The sequence below is a fragment of the Anas acuta genome, chromosome 9 (genome assembly GCF_963932015.1).
Source record: "Anas acuta chromosome 9, bAnaAcu1.1, whole genome shotgun sequence".
Lineage (NCBI taxonomy): Eukaryota > Metazoa > Chordata > Aves > Anseriformes > Anatidae > Anas > Anas acuta.
Window position 1 is genome coordinate 2,128,578 of NC_088987.1, and position 24,108 is coordinate 2,152,685.

At 50.5% G+C, this 24,108-nt stretch overlaps 2 protein-coding genes across 7 annotated transcripts; one reads left to right on the top strand and one right to left on the bottom strand.

The window, feature by feature from the left end:
* Positions 1-1,198: 1,198 nt before the first annotated feature.
* On the top strand, positions 1,199-3,916 carry IL12A (interleukin 12A). The gene is made up of 5 exons (XM_068692353.1): positions 1,199-1,499; positions 2,549-2,656; positions 2,761-2,802; positions 2,906-3,001; positions 3,365-3,916. The coding sequence occupies exons 1-5, from the start codon at positions 1,257-1,259 to the stop codon at positions 3,518-3,520; spliced, it is 645 nt and encodes a 214-aa protein (XP_068548454.1). The 5' UTR covers positions 1,199-1,256; the 3' UTR covers positions 3,521-3,916.
* Positions 3,917-6,367: 2,451 nt separating this feature from the next.
* Positions 6,368-18,249, bottom strand: LOC137861073 (NACHT, LRR and PYD domains-containing protein 1a allele 5-like). Of its 6 annotated transcripts, XM_068692120.1 has the most exons (18): positions 18,157-18,199; positions 16,544-16,817; positions 16,073-16,104; positions 15,775-15,862; positions 15,078-15,143; positions 14,487-14,537; positions 13,959-13,988; positions 12,725-12,775; positions 12,582-12,625; positions 12,423-12,472; positions 11,856-12,076; positions 11,526-11,776; positions 10,817-10,951; positions 10,356-10,494; positions 9,781-9,834; positions 9,576-9,659; positions 8,089-8,361; positions 6,368-7,551 (listed from the first exon to the last, which is right to left on the bottom strand). In XM_068692120.1, exons 4-18 carry the CDS (start codon positions 15,812-15,814, stop codon positions 7,535-7,537), a joined length of 1,506 nt encoding a protein of 501 aa, XP_068548221.1. In that variant the 5' UTR covers positions 15,815-15,862; positions 16,073-16,104; positions 16,544-16,817; positions 18,157-18,199; the 3' UTR covers positions 6,368-7,534. The 6 variants fall into 6 exon arrangements, 5 of the variants coding, with proteins under 5 accessions (XP_068548221.1, XP_068548219.1, XP_068548222.1 ...); XM_068692118.1 differs by lacking the exon at positions 16,544-16,817 and having other exon boundaries at positions 18,157-18,234; XM_068692121.1 differs by lacking the exons at positions 16,544-16,817; positions 18,157-18,199 and adding an exon at positions 17,189-17,822.
* Positions 18,250-24,108: the final 5,859 nt, after the last annotated feature.

Sequence of the window (24,108 nt, forward strand, 5' to 3'; positions counted from 1 at the left end):
TGCTAGCAGGCTGGGGCTCTAGACACACCACAGCCTTCTTAGGGGAAATAAGATGTCAATTAAAATAAAGAGAATCTGAGAATTCATTAAAAAACTCTTGATTCATCCTGCTCCTTTCTAAGCTAACAGCAAAACTCCCGTGGACTTCATGGCAGTCCTGGTGGAAAGAGAAGTTTTCTGCAGCCGTGTGGCCATGCACAGCACGCACTGACCTTAAAACATCTGGTGGTTGTGCCAAGCAGGTCAGTGAAAAGCAAGTTCCAGGCAGGTTTGCATAAATCTTCATCAAAGCCATGTCATCGTTAGAACTGTTAATGATAAATGTTAATAATAAAATGTTAATAATAAAATAATAAATGTTAATAATAAAAAATGGAAATGGTTGTCTACGTGTCATATGGATGAATACTTGAATTTAATCTGGTTTTCCTGAAGTTTTCCTGAAAAACATTTTTTTTAATGTAAATTTCAGTTAGCAACCCAGGGTGGGCTGGTGGAAAGGGGCAGAACAGCAGCGGCTCGGCAGCTGTGATGCCCTAGCGGAGGCAGTGAGGGCTCCCTTCTCGCTGCCCCCTTCACACACCTCGCTTTTTGTCTTGTGGGAAGGGAGAAAAAGACCGGTGTGGGACAGCGGGGAGCTCGGCACCTGCACTTTGGGTGCTCTGCAGGAATGTGCACAGCAGGAGTGTGCTGCCAGGAACAAATCCCAAAATCCCAGAATGGCTGAGGCTGGAAGGGACCTCCGGAGATCTGCTCCAACCCGCTGCCCAGCAGGGTCACCTGGGGCACCTTACACAGGACACCCAGGCGGGGGCTGCGTATCTCCAAGAAGGAGACCCCACAACCCCTCTGGGCAGCGAAGGACTGTGCAGAAATCATTGCCAATCCACACGCCAGCCTCAGAAATTCTCTTCAAAGCGGTGACACCGGAGCTGCTGCCCCTCTGAGAGTGGGTTTTGGGGGCTCCCGCACACCTCACCCCACCTGCTCCCGGCGCAGAGATGCAGCGGGCGCGCTGCTACCCACGGGCACCCCCGGGTCCCCCTCATACCCCCGGGTCCCCCGCACATCCCCGGCCCCCCGCACACCCCCGGCCGCCCACGGGGGCTCTCTGGGTGCCCTGCGGGATTCCCGGCGGCCCCGCGGCTTTCGGCTCCCCTCCTGGAAAGGAACAGCGCCCCGGGGAAGTCCTGCTCCGCCGCCCCTATAAAAGCGGCGCGGCCCCGCAGAGCAGCCGGAGAGCCCGGGGCACAGCCATGGAGAAGCGAAGCACCTCCAGGGGCAGGGGCAGCGCTACCAGCATCGCCGGGGGCACCGGGATCGGTACCGGCACCGGCACCGGCAGGGGCTCGGGGCGCTGGGCGCTGCTGGCCGCGCTCTGCCTGGCGCTGCCCCTGCCCGTCCCGGCGCTGCCGCCGCCCGTTCGCAGCCTGGTCCCGGAGCTGCGCCGCTCCCGGGCGCTGCTGGAGGCTGCCAGAGCCTCGCTGCTCAGCCTCAAGGTGGGCGACGGGCAGGGAACCGGGTGGTGCCCAGGATGGGGCGGTTGGGTGGGACCAGGGATGGACGGGTGCTAGGTGGTGGGACCAGGGGTGGAGGGATGCTCGGTGGTGGGACGCGGGCACTCAGGGGATGCTCGGTGGTGGTGGTGGGACCTGGGATGCTCAGTGGTGGTACTGGGATGGGGGGATGCTCGGTGGTGGTACTGGGATGGAGGGATGCTCAGTGGTGGTACTGGGATGGAGGGATGCTCAGTGGTGGTACTGGGGTGGAGGGATGCTCGGTGGTGGTACTGGGGTGGAGGGATGCTCGGTGGTGGTACTGGGATGGAGGGATGCTCGGTGGTGGTACTGGGATGCTCAGTGGTGGTTCCCAGCCGGGAGGATGTCCTTTCTCAGCTCCCTGCCAGCCTCTCTAACTGCTCCAACTTTAGCACCTGGGGTTGTGCAGGTGCCTTTCTCAGCTCCACTCTTCTCAGCTCAGTGGCAGCCAATTGCACCGCTCCCACTTTGGAACACGCTTTTTCTCTCATGCTGCTGGCTCTGGGGATCCTGCTCCCATTGGCATTGCGTTTGCATGCTGTCACCTTGCTGCCCCGGCACCCTCCTGCACCAAAGCCCCCTGGCAGAAGCACCAAGGGGATTTTTTTTTCTTTTTTGGCTAAAATTCCCTGCTACTTTTGCAAGCTTCACCTCAGAGAAGCACAAAAGAAAGCCACTAAATAGGTGCATGGCTCCAATGCTTGTGGTGTGTTGGTGAGCACTAAGTGTCCCTGCAGATGGCATTTGCTAATTTTGACTTCCCAGGAAATTATTTTACATCTGAAATTTCAGTGACACAAAGTTCTCTGTAGATTCAATGTCTGAGAGAACAATTTGTGTTGCTAAAGGTATGGAGACGTTCATCTAGCAACATCTAGCAACATAGAACAAAACCTGAGTGTGTTCCTGTTTGGCACAGCTGCCACATTTTCCCCGATTTCAGACACTTGCTCCATTTGCCACCTTCTGAGGCTGAATCAGTGACCCTCTGATTTCTCTTTTTAACACAGGAACGTGGGACGCTGGGATTTGAATGTACCCTGGAGGAGGTTGATCTCGAAGACATCACTAAGGATCGAATCAACACGCTAAAAGCTTGCACGTCCGAGGACCCAAGGGTAAAAACAAACGCTCAGGATTCAGCATCCCGGTGTCACGGAGCAGCCATATAACTCACATTTCCACATTTTAATGCACCTATCATTTCTTCCTTCATTTGCAGACTGGAAACTGTCCAGTGCTGGAAAGTCCTACTTTTGATAAGGTAAATTGGAGGTTTCTCCAAAGAACCACTTATTTTGCTTGGTTTGCATTTAAAGCTTTTAGCAACAAATTCCAGCGTTTCTTAACAATTCTGACTTTTGCAGCATAAATGCCTGCAGGGGATCTATGAAGATCTGAAAGCCTACAGGGCAGAGCTCAGTGATCAGAAGGTGCTGACGTCCATTGACGAGATGATGAAAGTAAGCGTTTCTGCCTCGTTCCTTCCTATTATTTCTGCCTTAAACCAGAGCTTTAACCCAGAGCGTTCTGCTCTGCGGTTAGTCGTAGAGTGAATGAACATTTCTGACAATTTAGAAAATTGCTGGTGTTTTTTTCTGGAAGGTAAAGGAGGCAGATATAAAGGGCTTGTTGGGTTTGCTGGCTCAACAAAAGCTGATAAAAAGGAAAAAAATCATTGCCTGTGCGTCTCCAAAGAGCTTGGAGATGTCACCACTGCAGGGCTGGCTGCAGAGTGCTTGTTATGGCTGGTGGGAAGAGCCTTTGTGCCCTGATGGACACCTTGATCTGGGGGAAATAGAATTAATCCTTAATCCTTAACGCAGGCCATGCAGCCAGGCAGCCCGGGCGCGCTGCAGCCGCCGCCCAGCGCGGCGCTGACCTCCTTCAAGGACCGCATGAGGCTCTGCGGCGTCCTGCACGCCTTCCGCATCCGCGCCGTCACCATCGACAGGATGATGAACTACCTGAGCGCCCTCTGAGCCCCCGGCAGCGCCTCGAAGCCTTGCAGCAAGAAAACACGGCGGGGTGGGCGTCCTGCGACGTGGCTGGCTTTGTAAGAAGTGAGCACGTCCCATTTTACTGAGTTTCTTATAAGGAGCTATTGCCAAGTGCCTTTTTAAGCTATCTTGTTAAATTTCGACACTTCTAGACAATAAGCTATATCGCACAGTAATGTTCTCAGATCACCGAACACTCAGCTGTAACCTGTCTTAAATGTTTTATTTATTCAAGTTTCAGAAATTGAAATGTATTTATAATATTCCTAAACATATTTATGATATTTCTAAACGTATTTATAATATTGCTGATTTATTTATTATGAAGTTCCTTATTTATTCTATTTATTGCCTAATAAAATTACGGTTTGCATAAAAAAACATGGTGACCTTTTCTTCCTTGAGCTATGACACAAATCAATCATATTGATCAGCCTCCTAAGGTGCTTGATACTGCCCCCATCTAAGCGGTGTACCACGATACCACTGAGCCCTGGGGGCAAATTCAAGAGTCCAATTTCCTCTTGTTCCTTCCACCAGCTGCGTTTCCTGTGGATTGTCTCTGGGACTGAGCCATTCTTGTTCACAGCCATTTCCAGCCCCTTGCAGTTTCCTCGGTGAAAGCCCGGCCCCAGGGAAAACAATAGCTGCACTGTTCAATTCAATGGAGTGAGAATTTGGGGCAGAGCTCTTAAGGGCAGAAAGGATGACCGGGTGATTATTGTCCAAATTCTCCCCTCCAGTGCTAAAGCTGGCCTAAAAAGAGGAGTGGGAGGAGGACTGCTCTTCTCAGCTTGTCCGAGCTGATCCCAGGGATGTCTCTGCTGCTTTTTGTCCCACCAGCATTAGTGGCACCTGTGTACCACACCAGCCCTCGCAATGCCATCCTATAACATCCCCCAGTTTGATAACTGAACTAGAGCCCTGGTCTTTGCCCCTACAGTGTGCCCATCATGGAGATGTAAGGCAAGAGCAACCTCACACCTCTGAGGGCCGTGTTGGTTGTGTTGCTTCCATCCCTCCTTCCTGCAGGAACGGCGGGCACACAGACAAAGCCACAGATGAAGAGCACAGAAATACGTTTTTTTTTTTTTCTTTTTCTTTTTTTTTTTTTTTTCCGAAAGTTTCTTGATTTTGATTCAAAGAACCATGGTCATGGTGTTGAAGACCTGATTGTATCTTTGGACCATCTGCTGCACTGCCCCCATTCCTACAAGCAAGCATCTTACTCCCAGCTGTGTTTTACCCATTTCTACTTTTGGCTACAGAGTCCTAACCCAGCAAGTTTGTACCTTAAAGTTCCCAGGTGCTGTGTAACACACAGGTTGGGAGAACAAAATCTGTTAGTTAGGAAGCAAAATCAGCTAGCTTTAAAATAAGAGCCCATTTGGAACTTTTCTTTTTTTCCCCTTGAGCCACATCAAAATTACGAGCTGAAGTTGGCTTTGTAGACAACGAAGCTTCTTGCCAAAGAGTCACAACAACTTAACTTTTCTTTCTAAAGCCCACATCTCATCCCCTCTGCACGCCCTGGCAGCTCCTGCAGCAGCTGGGGCACACAGAAGCAGCCTTCCCCTTTCTCCTTCCCCATTACAGGCAAAGTCTTGCTCAGTTTTTGCAAACCCCTTGATTTTGCATGTTCAGAAAGATTCGTTTTTGAGAATTTAGCTAAACTTGCAACAAATCACCACCAAGCACATGCAAATGGCAATGATCCCAGTGCAGCCTGCCTGAGAGTTCACCGCTATGAGGGGCCTGTACATTCACACAAAGTATACAGCGTGGGTATGCCTTACCTGTCTAAACTCACTAATATTTCCCAACAAAAGCATTTTGTGCTGTAATTTAGCATCTGCACTCAATAGACCCATTAGCTGGCAGTGAAACCAGTATTGACATTTGTGGAAATTATCCCCTTAATGCTCCCTTTTCTGGGATAAATTGCTTTACTCATTAGTGGTAAAAAAAAAATAAATAATAAAATAAAATAAAAAAACAGATAATGACATCTGTATTTTTATTATTAGTGGCTAAACATTGCACATGTGGAACAGCATGTGTTTAATCACTACATACCAAAAAAAATAAAACCCTCTTGTCATTTTGAAAGAAAATCTGAGGCTTAAATTGAAAACCCAGGGATGGACACCGGGACAAACACGCTTCTGTTCCATCTTCCAAGCTCATCACTGCTCCACTTACTGACAAGGGGTCTCCCATCACAAAACCAAAAAGAAATAAGCAGTTTTTGCTGCTAAAGAAGCGAAAACTGGCAGCTACGGTGTGTGGAACTGCAGCCAGCAGGAGACCGTCCTTGAAGACACCCAGCTGCCTGATGGTGGAAGGTGAGAAGTGTCCACCAAGGCACCGCGTGTCCCCAGCAGCAATTCCTGTTTGCCTGGCAGAGGAAGAGCCAAGGGCAACTCTGCATCCACACGGGGAGGCGTACAACACACCTGGCCTGGTTTTCCCTAACCATCAGAAGAGCCCCCGAGGCTTGGGGCACTGCCACAGCCTCTCCCTTGGCCAGTGGAAACCCCTCGGGACTCTCCGTGGAGAAACCCCTCCTGGAGAGGGATGGAGAGAGAATGCTACTGCTGTGTGACGGCTCACGAGGGCTCGCAGATGTGAGGGACGTGCAACCCTTCCTCCAACACCGCTGCCTCAAACCCTACTGCTCACCCCAAAACAGGAACAAGCCCTGACCTGACAGCGTTTGGCAAAGCAGCACTAAGGGTGGAGGAGATGGCCCATGGTAGGCCACCAGCAGGTAACCTCTAAAAGAGTGGTATTTCACCAAACAGTTAAAATAAAAACATGAAACGCATGCAGTGTGAATGTTTCCTTTTTAATCCTGATTTTTAAAAGTATGCTTTTTCTTTCATAAACATACACAGGGGAAGATGATCCATAGAATTGCATGTCTTTAAAAATAAGACAATCAAGTAGCTGCTCTCTTCTGCAAATGACATTATTTTCAGATCTCTTACTACTGTACTACTTACAGTACTGCAGGTATTGCCACAGAGTAACGCTCTGCTTGGAAAATTTGAGTTTTCCAAGTTGAGTTTTCTAAAACTCAAAATATGAGGTGGTTTTTTATTCTTTTTTTTTTTTTTCTATTTCAGCTTAAGCACCTCATTCTGTTCAAGTTAAAATCGCTCATGTAAAAAAAAAAGTATAAAAAGTTCATAATACAAAAAAAACATTCAACATAAAAAATATAAAAATTGAGACAGACTATACAAGACACAAGAGTGAACAAGAAAATCCCACAGAAAATTCAAAGCTGCCTGCGGTTAGTAGTGGTGCTACTCTGAAGTTGGTCTTCAGTTTTTCTTTTTTAGAAAACAGAACCACAGCCCAACAAAGGCTGAGCACGCACGAATATATACAGTGGCTACATATATACAGCAATTATGCAAACAACCTGATCTGCAAATTTAAGAGTATTCTTCCCTGATCGTAGGCATCTGTACGAAATGTGACTTACCTCATGATTTTGACAGTTCCATTATTTTTTAGGGGGATGAAAGTTGCTGCGCAATTTTTCTCCCTGTCTTTCCCTGATGTAAATAAAATGTTTCAAGATAATAATCATATACCCAATAAAGGTAAACCAATTTCTCCTAGTGTTCATTGTCTTTTAGGACTGGCTCAAACAAGACAAAATTCTGTAGCAAATCTGGGGCACGTGAAGCCTGGCACTTCCATCCTGATTCGACGGCGGCGATGACCGGCATCCAAGCGCATGAGTAATTACTCCTGAAAAACCCACCATGAGTAATTACTCCTGAAAACACTTCTTGCACTTACATCAGTGCAAAATTTCATTCACATTTCTTTCATAGACTCTGTCTAAACTTTCCACTGACTGATTATGATTTGCATCTTCCTTACTGAATCACAATGAAATGCCAGGGAAACAGCTTGAGAAGTTTAACCATTTGGATGGGGAAAGTTCCCGAGCTTTTTGTCAGCTTCTTCTTGAACTCATCACTGAACCATAAAGCCTGGGGAAATGAACACACACAAGCACGTTAGCATTTTAATAACTTCTAGAGATCAGATAGTATATACGTTCAAGAATATGTGTATAAAAAGGTACAACAGTGCAAGGCATGGCAATATACATGTTTGCAAGGGCCAGATGAGTGAGGAAACAGCAACAGTTGTCTTCCTGTTGGAGCCAGGTTTTATGGATAGTAAAGTAAGAACAAAGTTTTGCCTGTTCCAAAACCATTATTTTTTGGACTTCTTTGGGCTTCCTGATACAAACCAACAACTTGCCTGGGTATATAATGCCAATTGGTCTGGTCACGGTCAAGTATTCTGAACAGTTAATACAAAAAGGTTACTTGTTTTATAGCAGTTTCTGAAGGGAAATATACAAATGCCACAAGAAAGTAAATCATTAATAATGTTAGAAGGGAGACAATTTTGACCCACACAATAAAATGCGTACTAGGTATTTAGGAAACTCTGATGTGGACTGTTAAAATACATCTGAGACACGGTGATATAATTACACAAATATGAGAAGTGGATACCTTCTAGTAGTTGTACGATTTCATATGATACTTTTTCGCTGAGTCTGCTGTACAAATTTTGTGCGGTTCCGTTGCTTTGCTCCCTTTCTCTCCACTTGCTTAACAGCAGAAATTTTTGTATATTGACTTCCTGTTCCTTCGCCTGAATCTGCTGAATGTCTTTCATTTCCATCTGGAGGCATTCAATGGCGACTTCTTTCCACTCTGCACCAAACAGCTTTGCAATCGCCATCAGTTGTTGATCGGTTAGTAGGTTCATTGTTTTAATTCCATCTGGAAACACAAAGAACAAAAATCAGATCTATTATTACTCTTCTGATTAGCTTTCTAACTAAATGACACTGTTGCTCTGTGCAGGGCCAGGGGACATATAATGAAGGGGACCTTATTAGTCACGCAGACAAAACTGGATTATAGAATCACCTAGAACCACTTTGGTTGGGAAAAAAATCCAGCCCTCTAAGATCATCAAGTCAAGCACTGTAGAAAATCACCTGAATAATTAAGAAGCCTGGCTCATAAAGATGTTAAGTTCTGATTTTGTGCTGTATGCCCTAAAGGCTTTTTATTTCCCCTCCACTTATAAGCAGCTATTCCTCTCATAGAACTGTACGAACACAAACTTCCTTCAGTATGTCACGTTATGTTACCAAGCACCCAGAGATTTTGTGATGTGTAACATCAAGGCTTAGCATTAACATGTTAAGCATTCGCCATCACCTGACTAATTCAGATGACTGCTTTTCCTCAAAACCAAACAGTGCTCCAGGAGGTTGAGGTTTGTTTTTCTTTTAATTACAGCAGCTAAGAAGTCTCAGCCTACATGGTTATATGGACTAAGCCATTTTCCTTTTCTTTATCACCACTTAAAAATGAAGTTTTGAATGATGAAAGCTCTCCCTCTGGTGGCTACATGCACCCATAAACAAATACCTACATGATTATTTTTGCTGACATATGAAGCCTGATGCCAGCGATATTATTTGATTCAGAAAATAACCGTGTTTTCTTTTTTCAAAATAACTATTAGTAAATTAGTAGTTTCTCTCTGGGAGCTCCCAGACACCAAACATTTCCGAACATCAAGGCATTATATGCCAACAGGAAATGGGAGCTGATTTTTTTCAGCCTTTTATGGCTAAGGACATATTCTGAGTACAAAATCTGAGACATGTAGTGGAAACCCCTTTTAAAAGCATCCGTTATTTCCCGGACTAAGAAGACAACACCGTTTTAGCTGACCCCTATAAGTCAAGTTTCCTAGCCGTTTCTCCACATTTACCTGTTGAATGAATGGCAGTGTACAGAGGTATATAAGTGAGGCACACAAATTCCGTAGCTACAAAAGCAGCAATTTCTCCTCCTATATTTCACGGTCAAGTTTGTGGAAGTGTACAAAAAAACTCGGCTTCACTTCAAATCATAAGATTAAAAACACAGAAAACACAACCCAAACTCAGTATTTTAAATGATACAGAAATGCTTACCTGTAGTACTGTTAGACCTTTGCTTTTTGCCACAGTGTGTCTCTTCTTCGGAAAAGCTGTTGGTTGATTTCCGTCTTTTGATGCCTAAGGAGCAAGGAAGAATCGATGTTATTTCATTCCTTTCACACGCACATCACTTGAGCAATAACAGCAACTGAGGCACACAGAAAACAAGCAACTCGGAAGTATCTTCAAATGGACTTACTGCCTGCATTTCTTTTTAGCTCATTTTTGTTCTGATCATAATGTATCCAGTCACCTGGAAAACAGTTTTCAAAGAAAACAATAGGTCAGGTGGGAATTTCTATTGCTGTGCCCTAAGTCCAACCATTGTCACACATCAAAACAAACTATCAAGTGGATTTGTGTTGCTGAACTAAGATTTAAAAGAATGAGATTATTTCTCCCATTTTCCCACGCCACTTATATAACTTATATTGCTCCTGGTACATACAGCAGAGCACCCTCCTGTCCCACCCCACAACACTGACACCTTTGCCTGCAAGCTGAAGGCACCTGCTCCAGCACAGGCTTCAAAGACACTACTTTGTCCGTCGTCTTGATGTCTGTGCTGCGCAGGGGCTTGTGCAGGTTACTCCAAAATTCGGTATGCAACCTCTTGGATCTCTTCTCTTCTTATCACTTCCAGTTCCAAACCTTGCAATTTTAACAGCAGTAATTGAAGTTATTTAAAGAATTTAATCTACAGGCTGAATTGCATCCCAAACCATGCTTCCTGTCAGCGGGAGCAAACTGCTACTCAAAACACAAAATACCTACTTTCTCTTAGCTTTGCTTTCCATACAACTGCTTCAGACTCCAGTTCAATCAAAGACAAGGTGAAGTCTTCCTGTTTCTCCAAATAGACTTCAATGTAACTTTTTAGTTTCAAAAGAGATCCATCAACAAATTCGATTTCCTGTAAAATGTTATGTTTAAAATAAACATTTATCCAAACACTAAATTAAACAGAAGACATTTGGCCGGTGGCATGTATCTGATCCAAACTCCAGACTGCCCAGAGTTTTGCCATCAACTTCAGCAATGTAAGGATTTCATCCCAAAGTTTTAGGTCTTTAAGAGGCAAATGCTTTCTGTAGCAATTGCAAATGGAAAATGGAAACTGCCCTTAAAGCCAGAGCAAGCCCCACACTCAGCAGGAGTGGGAAGGAAAAGTTATTTTCTATCATGTTTCAAATCAAGCTGTGATGCACAACATGACAGTTACATGAGGAACTTACCTCTGGAGTTACTTCAGCTTCTGGTTCGCAGAGTAATCTGTATCTCTTTCCTTTCTGTAGTAATTTTTGGCACACAGGGGGCTTGTCAATTTTAATGAACTTCTTTTTTGAATGTTTCACTGCTTTTGCTATATCCTGAAATTTTAAAAAGACAGCGTGTTACACCCCTCAGTGAAAGGAGTCACATTTACAATCCACACTACTTGGGGCTCTATTTTTTCACCACCACAGCTCTAACAGAACGGCCACGGCCTGTGCCACACAGCAAACTTTACTAGATGCTGTGTACCAAACACAATGCTTGTGGGGGCAGATGGCTCCATTCCTCAAAACGAATGAATAAAAATAAAAAATGAATTGTGCTACATCAGCAAAATTCAAAGGGCTTTGCAAGCCAAATGAAAGCAAGCATTGTTGGGTGCTACCCCCCTCTCCTGCTGGCCTACAGGGGGATTGGCGAGAGGGGACAAGTGGTGCAGATCTGAGCCCTGCTCATTTGGTGGCAAACACGTTTCTGATGTGTTGTCATTTTTTGCACTTTTCACGGCAGCATGTGAACGAGCAGGTGGGCCAATACAACTGCTCATGTATCAAACCCTACTGTGCCAGGGCCTTTTTCCATGTGGAAATGCCACCAGAGCTTCGCGTCCACAGACTGCAGGGACAGAAGGCCACCTCTTGGCCGAAGCACCGAGGTGGCGAACCCCACCTTGATAAAGGATTCGTTGTTCGTGGCCACGTAGACCCGAAACAGCAAGGAGGGGTCGTCGTCGACGGCCTTGTACAGGACGACGGCGCCGTGGTAGAGCAGCGGCTCCTCGCTGCGGATGAGCGGCCCGACGGGCGACAGCGAGCTGACCAGCCACCGCACGTGTGAGGCCGAGTAGTCCATGGACGGCTCGATGGCTGCACCCGCGTCCTTGATGTGCAGCACCTTGAAGGCTGGATGGGAGTCACCATCTGTGGGGACACACAGCGTTGGTGTCGGCACCCACGGCCCAGCCTGCCCCCATTGCCCGCACTCGAGGCCGGTACTCACCGCCAAGGCAGAGGGAGTGGGGGAAGGCGATGGAGGTGAGGGCAGAGGCCGCCTTGCAATGCACGTCGAAGAGGGGGCCGCCCACCACCCACGGCGGCTTCACCAGCCCGGCGTACTTGCTCCAGGACAGCAGGGAGTAGCTGATGGTGATGGCCTCGGTCACCTCAAAAATCAGGCCCGTGACGCTGCACTGGTATGTGCCGTCCGCGTCCAGCTTCAGCCTGCCGGGACAGACCCAGAGTTAGCCTGGTGCCTGCTGCAGAGCAGGTGCTAATTATTATTATTAAATAAACAATGAATTCTTTGTATTGTAATAATTCATAATTATTAATTAACTATTGCAACAAAACAAAACACACAAGAAGCCACCCTGAGGGCTGTCTTGGACAAGGATCTACCATCAGCACCAGCAGCTGGTGCAAGGTGTTTATTTTTAGGGACTTGGGGGCATCTTTCATTATAGCTACAAATGCGTTTGTGTAGGAATTTTTTTCCCTGCTTAATCTGAAAAAGTATCTTGATGGGAACAACATAAATGTATACCCATTATATTAAAAACAAACATACAAATATTGTCCTCCAGCAAGTCTCCTAGGGGTCACCTGCTCCCTCTGGGCCTATATAAATAGATAAAATAAAAATACATATTTTAAAAGCTCGAGAGAAAACCTGCAAATTGTAATTCTATCTCATGAAAAATCGACATTTTTCTTTTTCTAAACATACATTTTCATTTCTGCAGTGCTCACAGTGGGGCTGACAGTTCACTCCTAGGGAGAAAACAGGCAAATCAGCTCATTAAAATCAACGTAATTAAATGCTCAGAAAAAAAAGGGAGGGAGGGGGGAAGAACTCCAGAGCTCTCTTACCACCAGATTCATTGCGGTCTGGCTGTGATTCTTTCTTTTCTTGTTCTTCATCTACATAAAGAAGTTTTAAAGGCACATATTAATACACGTAGTGAAAGAGCTCCCTGGGAAGGGCCATCTGTGGCTTTTACATAACAAAAGGACAGTGGGGACAGACCTCTCTGTTCCTGCTTCTGCCTACCCCAACTTCCTGGGATTTCTAGTATTTGCACCGCTGTCAGTGGGGGCTGTAGTGATGCCTGGCCTAGCAAACACATCCATCAGCCTCCAGGCAGGTCTCTGCTCACATACTCAGTAAGGACAACCCACCAATTTCATCTGCTTACTTTAAGGAAAAACACAAAGGAAAATATTCTTAGGCCTACTGTGCCTGCACACAGCTTGGGAACGAGGCTGGGCACCAGGATAGAAGATTTGTCAAAAGCTCAAAACCTGCCCAAAGGCCTGGAAATGTTCATGGCGAGGGGGAAAATTCTCCCCAGGACCACTCATCCTGCCAAGTACGAACGCCAACCACCTGCAGGGAAGCCAGGCACCGCGTTCCCCAGCGAGAAGGGAGCCAGGCTAGAGCAGCACGCTTGGCCCTAAACGGGTTTTGAAACGCCTGAATCCGCCTCACCAAACTCCAACACAAAAGCAAGCAAGCGGAGCTGACACATGAGGCAAAATTTTGTGGCCCGGAGGCTCAAATTGTGCAAACGTGACTGGCAGAGCTCACGCCACAAGGTGTGACGAAATGCAACCGTCGTGCTGCCAGCCCAGCAAGGCCGGCCTGCGGGCAGGCCCTCCCCGTCATCCCCTCGTGTCAACACCTCCCAGGTAGGCAGATGTGGGAGAGGAAGAAAATCTATTATTATCCGACGCCGTGCTGAGCTGCCTGGAAGCCATCACAGAAACACCCAGGCCATGACAGCGAGCTGGACCCCGTCCTGGAGCGCTATTTTGGGCACGGAGCGGCCGCTGGCATCGCTCCGAGCCCCGGGCAGGAGAGGAAGCCTGGCTGAGCTCCGGCAGCGCCGCTCGTTAGTTAGCAGTGCTGCCATGTTCACACACACCACGCATGCACTCAGCCCTCCAGCAAGTGTCTGTGCCAAAAGAAAGGCCCTGGCTGGCAGTGGCTGTGCCAGCGCTCGGTTGCTGTCTGCCTGCCCTCATGCATCCCAGTAAAAAGCCACGTCGGCTTCCTAACGCCTCCAAAGGCGGACACAGGAAAGGAACAAAGCAGCACACTCACCCGACCGTCTTGTATCAGACTCCTCAGTATCTGATGGAAAAAAAAAACAACAACAAAAAGCTTTCTAATTCTTTAGTAAAGACTCGGTCTTGCATGAAAACAGAATAAACTGTTCGTGGTGTAACCCGTGCAAGTGGAAACCCACACGCTTTTCATCAACAGCAAACACTTCCTTTAATTCTTTTCCTGTCCATCCTGTTTTGCCACTTGTGCTGCCAATTTTTATGCAGATTTATAGCCTCTCAGTCTTTGGACTGCTACTGCGGCGTACAAACATCTGCAGGCATTGTGTGAGCAAGGCCAGTGCCCCGCGAGCTGCCGCTCCTCTGTTATTGCAGGGCTCAGAAGCGAGTGACTAGGAAATAATGTGCTCGCAGAAATATCATTCTGCTTTTCAGCATTCAGTCATTGAATTACCAGCGCTGTACAATAACTTTGAGACTATTCCCACAAAAAAAAGCAGCACAGTTTAACTGAAGTTACATTTTCCAAAGAGGGAAATTAAATAAACTGGAACACAACACTCACCTGAGTCATCTTCTGAGCTGCTGCTGGAGCTGCTTTCGGAACTGCTCTCACCTGAACAAAATCACACCCCGTTAGTGATGGGAAGGAGTAAATAAAGCTATGCCCCAGGCAAGTAAGGGACACATTGAGAAGTTTGAAAACATTTTTTTGGTGGGCAAGTTGGTTAATGCCACAGAGTAAGAAAATACTGAGCCATGCTTAGGCATAGACTCAAGGCAGAGGAGTTGTGGAGAGGAGACTTCAGGGGGTCACAGGGGCTCTCCTGAAGGGTACACGTGGTGTTCGTTGCTTAATTTTGATCTATGATGTCCTAAACAAACTGGGACTGTTCTGGGCCCTCCCTTTGCCCCGGTACATCCCACTTCCCCAGCTGAATCACGGTTTCCCACGGCACGCACGAGAGGTGGGTGAAGCATCGGCGGGGACGGGCGCATGCCACCAGGGAGTGCCTCGGGCTGGGGCTGTGCCACACACGGCTCTCAGAAACCCCTCGTACATACTTGAGTTGAAGAGAAACCAATATTGGAAAAGAAACGACCCTGTTTCCAGCTCCACAAAGCTGGACTGGCTCCTGGTCCCAGCTCTGCTCACCTGCTGGGAGCTCCTCGGCACAGCGGGTGGCACAGTCCGCTCCTTCCTCGCAGGAGGCCTCCAAGTCTGGAAGAGGATTTTTGGGTTTTACACACGTTTTGCATGAAAAAAGGAACTGCTGAACACCCATAATCAAAGTCTCTGGGGTCATCAGCGTCACACACTTCACACATCCTCAGCACAGGAAAGCGACCGATGGGGCCACCGCTTCCTGTGCTGATAAAACGCCGAGCAGGTTTTCTTGCTTTGAGTTAAACCCATGTCTGCATCAGCCTGCAGGGACTGCACCCAGAGGTGCACCGGGGCACGGAGGGAGCAGCACACGGTGCACTGCAGGGCAGAGGGGCTGCAAGGACGGGCACGGACCCCCCCTCCCACCGCAGCAGGCAGAGCAAAGCGCCAGCCCACAGCTGCCGACTCCCAGCAGACACGAAAAAATGTGCCCAACACCAGGCTGTCATCGCCAGCCAAAGAGGAACCGCAGAGACGCGGCGAGGACCGGTGTCCCATGTCCTCCACCCCACACCAGATGTCCCAGCCAGACCGCCGCGACACGCACGCCTCCGTGCTCCGAGCGGGGGTGTTAGAGATTTCACAGAACCCTTTAGCAGAATAAAAGCTCTCTCCGCATGATCATGCACTGATTTTTATTTTGTACGAGGTTACTGGCAGGTCCAGCCCTGCCCATGGTGCTCACCGAGTGCTCCGGCTTGGATGCACGGAGATTCGGCAGCCATCTACTGAATTTTCAGTGCAAGACTAGCTCTTCTCCTGGCATTTTTGCACTATGCAGATAAGAGGAAAAGAATAAATAACAAAATAACATCAATTTTATAAACAAGCATAAAATCTAAAAAGTCTAACCCATGAAACTAAAGCATTACACATTTATTTTTCTATAGCCAGTAGTTATCAAATTGTGATTTTCTTTCAGAAGGATGGGAATTTCTAACGAGAAACCCACCAAAGCCACGTACTTCACAAAGTTACTGTACCTTGCTCGTCTGCAGAGAGGGATTCGATTCCGCTGGAAGACAAAACGGGAAATGCATGAGAAGACCTGACAATCTTCTGCCACCCTTCCACATAAGCCAGGGAATTTGAGGAAACCGAGCAGGTTTTAAGGCAAATTAAGCAGTAATGATGGGAGGATGATGTTAAAAAAAATAATTTTCTCAATGCAACCCCAGACCCCGGCTCTTGCCCTTACTGCAGGGATGCTGGGGATGTCTGGCTCTGCCCCAGGGGTTCCCATGAGGGCAAGCCCTTGGTTCCCAGCCTCTTTTGCAAAGCCAGGCTCTCCAGGACATAAACATTTAATTTGACAAGCAGGCAGGAAGGTTATCGGCGCTCCTAGTGCAGGGAAGCATCAGGGTGAGTACAGCACAGCAAAGGCTGCTGAGACAACAAAGGGAAATAAGAGAAGAGAGCAGGAGCCTGTCCACAGCCCCCGATGTTTCCGAGACCTTTGTTCAGTCTTCAGGCTGGGTGGAGCAGCAGGACGCTGACATTATTTATCTTCTTCAGCAACACACGGAGCTCAGACAGGCTTGATGACCCCTAAGTGGCAAATTACTCCAATCTGATCACCTGTTGGTGACCCACAGCAAATCCAGACCCAACTTTGTCATCCTTTCTCTCTTGAAGAGGGGAGATTTGCTGTTTTTATCTTTCACGTATCTTCATCAGATCTGGAAACCTTTCAAGGGAGCTCCACAAAGCTCTCAAGCGCCGTCCCCGCTGAAGCACCACCACAAAAGCATCCGATGAGGAAGGGAACCGCTCCGGGTGCAGTTACCACAAAGCAGCAGGTGACACCCAGCTCTGCTTCGCTTTGGAATCAGAAGCCAACCCCATCCAGCATCCCTGCTTCCCCAGCAGCCCGCCCAAAGCGCGGCATTGTGCAGGCAACAGCAGCAGCAGGAAAACAACCCTTAAATCCGGGTCTGAGCAGCAAGAAAGCGACGAGGAGAGGTCTGGGCAGCGGGACAGGGACACTCCCACGCAGCCCGAAGCGGGAAGATTTCTCCATCAAGGCCAGGGAAAATGGAGTTACACACGGAGAGGAATCTGGGTGAGAGTCTCAGTGCGGGCAGGAGTGGGAATCGTACCCGAACTGCCTTGAAAAAAATACACTGAAGCGCTGGGAAGAAGCCTGGACGGAGCTCGGCGTGCGCCCAAGCCAGGGGCTGTGTGTAAACGCGGTTTGCCTACAGATGGCTTCCAGCCCCGCGCTTTGCTCCTCCTCAGCTAAAAAAACACGCAGCGAGGAAGAGAAGCAGGCCTACTCGGGCTGAGAAATTATTGCCCACAACCAGCTAATTCCTTGCGGGAAGCAATGCGTGCCCAGCCTTATCTCCTGCCGCGCCGGAGCTGCACGCCTCTGTTGTTCGGCCCCTGCTGAACCAAAACCAAAACAGTTGAACCACGCTGCTGCCCGCAGCCTTGCAGGCGGGAGATAAACACGCTCGCTTCCAGACCACCCCAGCTGCCACCCATTTTGGGATGGGTGCAATTGGGTGCAGGGACACGGAGCGCGGTGGGTTCGCGGAGCGCTTTTGTTCGCTTTAGGGGCTGATGGCGAGCGGGGCTGGGGATGGCGGGCGGCTGCACGGCCGGGCCCTGGCCTCGAGTGAGGGGCACGAGGAGCCCCTGCTGCAGGTGCCAGGCCAGGATCCTGCAGCCCATGGCCCCACAGATGTCCTGGGGGTGTAGGATGGGTGCCCAGGGGCTGGGCCGTGCATGGGATGGGGTCCCTTTGCTGGGATCCAGGCAATGGGGGGGGGGCGTTTGGGGACAAGGGGGGATAATGGGATGGGGGAGACAATGGAGAGGGGGCGATGGGAAGGTGGAGGCAATGGAGGGGGTAGTGAGGAGGTGGGGACAATGGGGAGGGGATGGTGGGGGGGGTGAAGGAGGATGCTGGGGGGCTGGGGGATGCAGATGGGGACCAGGCTGGGAGGAGGGGGGGGATGCTGGGGGAATGGGGGAGGGTTAGGAAGGGTCTCGGGGTGCGGGGGGCTCGGGGGAGGGTGGAGGGTGATGCCGGGGGGCTCGGGGGGGCCCCGTCCCCGCTCACCTGTCGGGCTCCTGCAGGCGGCGGGACATCGCGGCGGGGAGAGCGGGCGGGAAGCGACCGGGGGGGGGGGGGGGGGGAAGAGGGAGGGGAGAGGGGGAGAGAGGGAGGAGGAAGAGAGAAGGGACCGCCCCCGCCCCCCCCTGCTCCTCCCCGCAGTGTAGGGGGGGAGTTTGGGGGGGTTTAGGGGGGTTTTGGGCTCCCCCCCCCCGCCCCGGAACCGGGCTGCCCTGCAGGGGGACGTGCCTGTGCAGGAGGTGCTGGCACAGCTGCTAATGCACCAAAAAATAAAAGGAATAAAGAATAAAGCCGGCCCAAACTTGCAGCAGCACACCAGGGACATATTAATTAAAGCAGAGGGCGATGGGTGGAAGCTGTGGTGGCAAGGAGCTCCTGGAGCCCAGCAAACACCCCCAGCCTCCTGCTCTGGGGGAGTTTTTTTCCCCCCCCAGAAAAAAGCCTCCTGGGATCCAGTTTGTGTCCAGGGCCTCTGCCCCTGGTGCTGGGCACCCCTGAGCTCTGCTCTGTACTCGGGGGAGCTCCCCAGGTGCCACCTCCTCTCCAGGCCGAGCAGCCCCGGTTCCCACAGCCTCTTCCCATGTAGCCCATATAGCTCCAGGCCCTGCTTGGTGGCCCTGTGCTGGGCTCCAGCAGCACCTGGGAGCCCAGGACAGGCGGCAGTGCTGCAGGTGCAGCCTTGCTGGTGCTGAGCAGAAGGGCAGGGGCTCCCCTCGGCCTGCCGGCCATAGGAGGCCTCGTGTCACCAGGCACCTCCAGCCTTCTTTGCCCGAGGGACATGTTGGTGTCCAGCAGGCCCCTGGGGCCGTGGCTGAGCCCTTTGGGAAGGGGACGTTTCAGGAGCAGTGTTTCAGTGTCCATTTTGAGCCGTCCCGTTTGCCAGAAGCCCCTCTGGCCCTGATCACACAACTGTCCTCCTTCCCTTGTGATGCCCCAAGCATGACAGCCCCCGGCCCTCTCCTCTCATGACAGCAGCAGGGCACAAAGTCCTCCATGGGGCACAAAGTCCTCCACGGGGCTCTGAGCTGCTGTGTGTGAGTGGGTGGCACCGTCTGGTGTCACTGTCCCCTCCCTCACAGGCGGCCCCTGGGCACAGGTGGGTACCGCCATGCACACCCCGCTGCTCACGCGTCTGCCCAAACAAAGGACATAAATTATCGATTAGCTGTATAAATAAGCACAAGTACTTCAGTAAACACAGTCTGAGAGGTTGCTGTGGCGCCTGTGAAGTGCTCAGCTCCCATGCCCTCCCAGCCGGGGGTCAAATGGGTTGGAGCTGGCTTCGGGAGCCCCCCCCGGCACTGCCCCTGTGCCCCCACACCCTGCCAGCCTGGCTGCTGGGTGCAGCCGTGCACTCCGCCAGTATTGTTACCCCAAGGGTCTAAAGAGCTCTGGAAAATCCAAAATGCTTGTGCAGACATTGCAGGAACAAGGTGCGAGGCCTGGGCTGCAAAGAGCGTTCATAAAGTGGGATGGAAACCTGATGAAATGGAAAGCCACTTCACGTGAAACACCAGAAAAGCGGCACACAGGGGTCAGTTTGGGAAGAAGGAAAAGGATGGCTGTGCTGCCATAGGAAATCCCCTGGCAATCAGCACCGGAAAGTCGAGCCTGTAACAGAGTAAAAGAGGCAAAAAAAGTTCAGTTCCTGAGCACAGGAGGAGGAACAATGACACGGGTGTGTAAGTGACAATAAGTGCTCACAAAATCAAATACAACGAGGAGTTAATAAGAAAGAAAAGCAAGACAGAACAAGAGAAATAAGGAACCAAAGGCAGCCATATAATGCACAGTGTTTGGGCTTGTGGCTTTGCCTTTCCCAGAAGGGCTGTAAGCTACAATCAGCCGTGGAAGAAGAGCAGAGTGTTTATTTTACAGCGAAATTGCAGGATCCTGCTGGCACGTCCTGCAGTCAGACACTTGGGGGTGAGAGAGCTGGAGGTGGTGCACGGGGCATCGGTGGTGTGGGGCTGGCGTGCTCCTGGGCACCATCAGGGAACCCAACCAGTGCTGCTGGGGGGCTGCAAAGTGCTGCAAAGTTGCACAACAAGGGGCAGAAGCCCTGTTCCTGGCATCGTCCCTGGCTGCCGAGCAGCTTGCTGAGGGTAGCTGTGTGGAACTGTCATTTCCCTGACTTTTTCCAGGCACCCTCATATAGAGGTGAAGAAATACAGCCACGCACCAAACACCCTGATAACTACGCCAACACAAAGTATTCTGAAATTATCCCGGGGCAGGCCCAGCCCAGCACACATTGTTTGCAGAGTCACAGAGCAGCTAGATCACCTTTCAAAGTGCTAGCACCCAGTCCAAAACACTCACATGAAGCCTTTTCCACAGCGGGCCTGATTCCCCAGCAGTGGACACGACTCCAGTGTTGCATCAGCAACCCTTCACCAGTTTAAACTGGAACCACGCAGCGGTGGAGCAAGGCCTGGAGTCATTTCTGGAGGCAATCATCTTTTTTTTTCCAGGCCAGCAGACAATTAGCAGTGATTTATGGGCAGCCGTAACGGCACTTGCTCTTTCCAAGCAGCTGGGGCTGGGAACACGTGCCCGGCTGGCCGGTACTGCTTGCAGGATGATTTTCATCCTGGGAGAGGCTTGGGGTACCCGAACCTGGGAGCTGCCATTCCCTCCCCGCTGGGCCAGTGCCCCGAGCTGCTACCTGCACCATGGCACCTTGCGGCAGGGATCTCCTCGCTGGGAATAAAAATAAAATAAATCAATACATACCATCATATATACTAATATATAATTATTATGATCAGTCTACACATTTTCTTTCTGAGCACTATTTGAGCAACTAATATACTTGCCAAAATATTATTTAAAAAAAAAAAAAAGAGGGAGAGGGGGAGAGGGAAACACAAAGAAACTGCTGCAAACGCTCCTGACGAGGGAACTTGGTGGTCCCAGAGATGTTCCTGCCCGAGCCAGCCCCAGAACACCAAGTCACAGCACTGCAGGATTTTCAGAGCTCCAGTTCATTGCCTACCTCCTCAGCCGGCTCATATTTTTTTAAGAAAAGCTAAGTCAGCATTTGATTCTGCTGCTGCTTTGGGCACGCTGTGCACCAGCACAAGGGTGTGTGTGTTCCAGAGATGTATGGGGATCATTAAAATGTATGCAAAGTGGGGGAATTTGCCTGAATGTACTCAAAGAATAGTGGCTCACATATTCATTCATACAGACGGCTGTGAAAGCGTCCCGTGCCAACTCGAGATGTGGGCTTTATTGTTCGCCCGGGACAGTGCGTTGTACTGTGCTGCTCAGTGCCTTCTGTCAGAAAATCACCATCTTTTCACCCAAACGACAAGAGGGGCATGAAACTTCCACGGGAGCCCTTCGCTGCTGGCTTTGCCTCGGAACGGGCTGCCTTCAGCTCGGGAGGCAGCGGCCAGGAGGCCTGCTGGAGCCTGGTGCTTCTGGATATAGGTATAGGGATGGGTATAGGTGTAGGAATAGGTACAGGGATATAGGGATATAGGGATATAGGGATATAGGGGTATAGGGATATAGGGATATAGGGATATAGGGATATAGGGATATAGGGATATAGGGGTATAGGGATATAGGGATATAGGGATATAGGGATATAGGGATATAGGGATATAGGAATAGGGATAGGGATAGGTGTAGGTATAGAGATAAGAAGCCTGACAGCTGGCGTTACCAACTCGCCCCTCAGCTCTGCAGCCCGTGCAAGGTCTCGAAGACCCCCACGAGCCCCCCCGGCCGCCCGGTACCGCTGCAGGGGGCACAGCCCCGGCCCCCCCCCGGCCCTCGTCCCCGACCCGCCCGCGGGCACGGGCTGCAGCCGGCAGGGGGCGACGGCTCCTCGCCTGCAGCACGGCTCGGCTCGGCACGATTTGGCACGGATCGGGTCGGCACAGTTTGGCATGGTTCAGCACGGCACAGCTCGGCTCTGCGTGGCTCCACATGGCACTTTTTGGCACGGCTCTGCTTGGCACAGCTTGGCATGGTTCAGCACAGCACGGCCCGGCTCTGCATGGCTCCACATGGCACAGCACAGTTTGGCACAGCTTGGCTTGGCACAGCACGGCTTGGCACAGCACGGCTTGGCACAGCATGGCACGGCACACGTGGCAGCAGGGATCCGCAGGTTATGGCCAGCCGCCAGCAGACACGGGCTTATACCTAAGCCTAACCCCAGGCAATGCTGAGCCCAAACCTCCCTGGTGGGCAGGTGGCACCCCATGTGCCCCACAGGCACTGCCTGTTTGATAATCAGTCCCACCCTCTCTTTTTGGGACAGCTGGACCTTTGGGAAGAGTGCTGTTTATTTATTAATTTAATAATAACAATGATTTCTATTTCAATGAAGCACCAAGGTGCTGCAGGCGTGGCTCTCCAGGTGGAAATAACGGCAGTGAGCTGAGACCTTTCTGCTGCTTTGGTGCTTTTTTATTTATTTTCCTTAAATAAAAGGCAGGGACTGGCAGGGAGTGGGAGAGCCCGGAGGGGACAGGGGGCACGGTGAGGGGAAAGGGGGCCGGGAAGGGAGCAGGGAGAGGCAGGAAGGACGGACAGGGCCCGGCCGCGGCCCGTGGCAGACAGGAAGCCGGGCCGCAAGCCAGGCCGCCTGCACACGAGGGGGAAATGAAAATGAAAAGAGGAGAAACAGAGCTCCAGCCTCAGGCACATTGGTTTGATAAAATGTATAGAGAGGGGCGGCGCTGGGTTTGGGGCAGCCGTGGTCAGGGAGCCAGCGTTTCCCCTCCAAATGTCATCCAGAGACCCCCAGGAGAGGTGGCAGCGGGATGAGCAAGGCCACAACAAATTCCCCAGGATTTCAGCTGAAAAAATACCACTGATCACAACGAGTTCATCTGCCCGCTGCTTTATTTTGGATCCCCTGGTTGTGTACAGCCATTTGGACAAGCTGCAGGCACTGGGTTTGAGTTTCCACCTTCTCCTCCGAAGACAGGCTTTTGTCTGGCAGGCTGCAGCCAAGAGCATCATGCACACATCAATTGTGCCCACTTGGAGAAGAAATCACCACTGGCTGTCTGCTTCTTTGGGGTGAAAAGGCCAGAATTACGTTACTCTGGTTCCCGGTACACAGAACGGGCTTACGAAGTTAGCAACGCACTGGTCAGGTGGCAAATCAATAGGATAAACATTTAATAATGGCTTTTAAAAGGCAGTGTGAGAAGCAATGTCAGTAATTCAGACAGGCCACGGAAGGGATGCATCCATCGTCCCGGGATCCACACACTCAGCCCCAGGAGGAGACACCCACCGTGTCCCTGTGCAGACCCAGCAGCTTTCCAGGGCTCCAGGCCCTTGTTTGCAGCTCCTCCATGCACGTGGTTTATCACTGCAGCTGCAAACATCCAATTTCTACGCCCCAAGCCCTGCTCCTGCCCCTATAGCCCCTGTGCCCACACACGGTGCCGGGTGAGGACAGGACTGAGCTTCACGGCAGAACCCTTTACACAGCATCCTGCAGTTTTCCTCTCTCAGCACCAAAACTGTGATGCACTTTGCATATTTTTGTCCTGCACATAAATGTCAGCTGCCCCAGATGTGACTGAATTAATAAATCCAGCGTGTGCAGAAGCCCAGGGCCGGTTCAGAGGTGGAGGGAAGATTGCAAATCAGCTATTCCGCCTGCACGGGACCCACGCGCCTCATTTCCCAACCCTGAACGTTTGCCCTTTCACATCAGGGCCCAGCACCCCGTGGGCTGCCAAAAACAGCCCCGCTGGAGCCCTGCTGGGTGGTCACTGGCAGGAGACCACGAGGACGGAGGGGCCGGAGGCCGCGCCGGGGCCTTTCCTGTTTTTTGCGAGCCGATCGCATCCCCGCTGCACCGCCTCCGTGCCGGCACGGTTAGTTACGGCGAATAAATGCCGCGGTAAAAATAGCAAGGTCAAAACGCCCCCGCCCCGCCGTCCTCCCCCACGGAGG